Source organism: Brassica napus, chromosome C2 (genome assembly GCF_020379485.1).
Source record: "Brassica napus cultivar Da-Ae chromosome C2, Da-Ae, whole genome shotgun sequence".
In the NCBI taxonomy this organism is placed as follows: domain Eukaryota; kingdom Viridiplantae; phylum Streptophyta; class Magnoliopsida; order Brassicales; family Brassicaceae; genus Brassica; species Brassica napus.
In genome coordinates, this window is record NC_063445.1 from 34,522,687 (window position 1) to 34,527,131 (window position 4,445).

At 35.3% G+C, this 4,445-nt stretch overlaps 1 protein-coding gene across 1 annotated transcript; it reads left to right on the top strand.

Moving 5' to 3' along the window:
• Positions 1–3,342: 3,342 nt before the first annotated feature.
• On the top strand, positions 3,343–4,104 carry LOC106448810. The gene has a single exon (XM_013890641.1). The coding sequence runs from the start codon at positions 3,343–3,345 to the stop codon at positions 4,102–4,104; it is 762 nt and encodes a 253-aa protein (XP_013746095.1).
• The last annotated feature ends 341 nt before the right edge of the window (positions 4,105–4,445 follow it).

Consider the following 4,445-nt stretch of genomic DNA (forward strand, 5'->3'; position numbering starts at 1 on the left):
CGAATCGTTCCATTAACTATGAAAATTCAACTCCCACGGTTTTTTAATCATCTAGTATTTTATGGTCTTTTTTTTTTGTAGAAATATCTCCTATATATTAATCTTCGAGCATTACATCATATTTTTGTAGCCGCGTGTCATCACAAGAATGATTCATAGAATTGTTAGAAAAATAAGTTGGTCCATATAAATATATATTATATTTTTTTATTAAACTAACTATCAAATTAATTAGTAGTGTACAAAATAATATTTTTTCTTTTCTTAAATAAAAGCGATATGACAATTAATGATTATGAATAATATGTATTTGATAACAATTTTTCTAACCTCTCTCTTTTTTGTTTAATTTTATACTATTAAAAGATATTAAAAACCACATTAAGCATATAATAAAAAAAATTATATTTTTTCTTATATGTTATATTTTGAATTTTAAAAAACTACCATAAATTACTAAAAATTGTAACAATCCCACATTGAAAATTTTGTGATCAATGGTTTAACTTTTTTTTTGTTCAAACAAGATACAAATGATCATATATCGTAGGGGTGAACGTTCGGATACACGTTCGGATACGCGTTCGGGTATTTCAATATAAAGGTATAGAACTCATTTGAATATTTCAAAATTTCAAGTCGGGTTTGGATATTTTGGAATGGGTTCATATATTTAAATTTTCAAGAAAAAATAAATGTTAAAATCATTTAATAAATAAACATTATTATAAAAACTACCCCACTCATGCATGGAGTTATCATCTAGTTATCTTATGATTTCAAATGTACTGCGGTTTTCCAAAGTAAGACTTATTTTTCTGTGTAACCAACGTCATTTACCGGGAAAAGTATATGACAAGGTTGCGCTATACATCATGTAACATGAACTTGAACACAGTTGATACAATACATAATGAACAATTCAATCTGATTGCATATTAGCTTCTACTAATGCCATCCGTATCGTCACATCATAAACCCTACACACTGTCACATCAAGGGTTTCCCTCCCTCCTACATCCTCCATGTATGATCACAAGGTGAAAAGAGAGTGACGCGTGTCTGTCTCTCGATGAGTTTTGGTGCTCTTGATTTCTTTATATATGAGCCTTCACATTATAATTCTTAGGCTCGCGAAGATAAGGTTTTGTGGAGATCCAACTCATTATCTCACCCCGATGGTCACCTTCTTCGCCTTAAAATTGTCGCCATCGGTTTCTAGGGTTCTTAGTGTTATGGGAGACTAATATTCTCGGCGAATCTTTGGACATAGCTGCCTTTAGTGTGGTTTCGTTTGGATCTCTTTTCGCTGGTGAATGGAAATGGGAACTGTTACGGAATGCATTCAATCTTTGTCATTAACAACCTTATTAACTCCTTCTCTCCACTCCTATCACGATTCCTCACTCAAACCATCTTTTCTCTTTTCCAGTTGGTCAATTTCTTGTTATAAAAATGTATGCATTTATTCCGTAAACATCATCCTTTCACTCCTCACAACACTAAAAACTGTATTTAAGCAAAATGACTAACTCATCTCTCCTCCTTGCTAACTTGACATTCGGTCGCTATAGAACCACCCGAAGTTCGTCTACTCAGATTTTGGGAAGCAAGGAATGGGAAAATAGATAGCGAGCTTATGGGGGTTGTTTGCATTTGTTCTACATAATCTACTTGATTTACATTTGTTCTACATAGGCTTTGAATGGGTGACACAATTCCAAATATGTAGATCAATAAATAATGCATATCAATCATAAAAAAATGTAGATTAAATAGATTATGCAGAACAAATACATATCTAATGGGTTATATTAATTTACCTAATAATCAATTGACCAAATACTAAAAATATATTAGTTAAATATATAAACAAAAAATATGAATTCTTATATATATAAATAAATATTATTTTAATAAATATAATTAAAATTTAAACATCATATAAAAATTAAATACAATTACAATATAACACGAAATTAAAAAATATAGAATATTTTTGTTTGCCCATTATGTATTTTAAATAAAATCAACTATAACATATATGTTTTCTATTTATTTAAATCTTATATAAGATTATTTAGTGTAGTTATATATTTTATAGCATACAAAAATAAAATCAACGATAGCACATATGTTTTTTTATATTTATCTAAATCTTACATACATATTATTTAGTGTTGTAATTTAGTTTATGAACAAAAAATAAAGATGTTCGTAGTATTTATAAGTAAAAAATGAAAAAAAATCACCCAATTGGCCTCAACATTCAGCCTGACTCTTTTTTTTCTGCTTAGTCACGATACAATTTTTTTAAACACAAATTGATCTGCATACCGTTCACTAAATATTTTATTTTTCTCTGTTAATTAATTGTGAATGGAAAATAAATGCAGATAAAATTGCATGATCGCCTTATTGGTTTGATCTGCATATTTTAATCTGCGTTACCACTCAATAATGGTCTGAATGTATAGCAGGCGAGAGGCAGAAGAGATGCAGAGGAAATAGTGATGCAGATGGAACTGCATTTAGTACTCACTGACCATTCAAATGAAGAGCTAAAAATAATTAGTTAAATAATAAAGTACTGCATGAAGATTATTAATGTGTTGATTTTATAGATTATTAATGTGTTGCTTTTTTTAGATTATTAAGGTGTTGTTTTTTTATACCGCAAGTAACGAGGAGAAAAAAGAAGCTAGCGATGGGCATGTGACCAATAACATGTGTGGCATTTTTTTAGTTTAATATCTATAAATGACATAATATTTCATTTTTTTTATTAAAAGTAAGTTATAATTCATATTATAACATATCACTACAAAAAAACAGGAGGATTCTGACGGTCGAAATCGTCAGAAATTCGTCGGAATCAAATCGTCAGAAATTCGTCGGAATAGACCGATTCCGACGAATTTCTGACGAACCAATTCGTCGGTATCATTTTGTCGGAAAAAAAGTATTCGTCGGAATTTCGTCAGACCTTTCGACGACTTTCTGACGAATACCGAGAAACGTCATTCTAACGAACTTCCGACGATATTCCGATGCGGACACACGAGACCAGAGTTCATCGGAAAAACTATATACCGACGGAGCACGTTCCTCGGACTATACCGACGAATAGAGTCCTCGGAAAATACCGACGGACTATTGTTCGTCGGAAGATACCGACGGACAATGGTTCGTCGGAATTTTTCGAGGAACCTTCTCCGTCGGTATTTTCCGACGAACCATAGTCCGTCGGTATAGTCCGACGCCCTCAATTCGTCAGAATATATCTCCAAGTGGGTAGAAGCAGTGGCGAGTCCCACTAATGATGCAAAAGTGGTGACTAAGATGTTCAGCTCCATCATCTTTCCAAGATTTGGGGTGCCTAGATTGGTCATTAGCGATGGCGGAACACACTTCATCAACAAGGCATTTCAGGGCCTGTTAAAGAAATATGGGGTGAAACACAAGGTGGCTACCGCTTATCACCCCCAGACGAGTGGACAGGTTGAAGTTTCCAACAGGGAAGTCAAGAACATTCTACAGAAAACTGTCAATACCTCGTGCAAGGACTGGTCGCTTAAGCTGGACGATGCTCTCTGGGCCTACAGAACAACCTACAAAACGCCGCTAGGAACCACCCCCTATCACCTGGTCTACGGTAAGGCTTGTCATCTTCCTTTCGAGCTCGAATACAAGGCTGCATGGGCGGTCAAGTTACTGAATTTCGACATCAAGCCATCAACTGAAAGGCACATGATCCAAGTCCATAAGCTGGAAGAGATAAGGCACCTCGCCTATGACAGTTCCAAAATTTATAAGGAGAAGACGAAAGCCTACCATGACAAGCGAATCAATGCCAGACGTTTCGAACCAAACGATAAGGTCTTGCTCTTCAACTCCAGACTTAGGTTGTTCCCAGGCAAGCTGAAATCTAGATGGTCCGGACCCTTCACCTTCAAGGAAGTCTGCCCTTACGGAGCTGTTGTGTTGCTGGACAGAAAGGGAGACGAGTTCGTCGTCAATGGTCAGCGCATCAAGCATTACCTTGCTGACTCCACTATCGCAGAGGGTGAAGAAATTCCCCTAAGCGATCCCCCATCAACCTGATCGGGTGAGCTAAGTCAAGCTAATGACTTCAACTAAGCACTTGGTGGGAGGCAACCCACTGGTGAGTGTATATATTGTTTTCTATAGTCTATTTTATCTATTTTCAGGTTTAGTTTGCAGGTTAAAAACAAGAAAAAAACTGAACACTTCAGTCAGAACAACCGAAGGACTGTTCTTCTGGTGGAACAACCCATCGCCTATTCCAGTTAAGTGTTCCGGACCCAAAAAAAAAAAGGAGAGACAGATAATGGAGAGTGGTTTGGGTTTCGCCTATTTAAGGCCCCACCCTTCCACTTTCCCTTTTAACTCAACCGTACCCTCCTCCCTCTCTTGCGATTTTG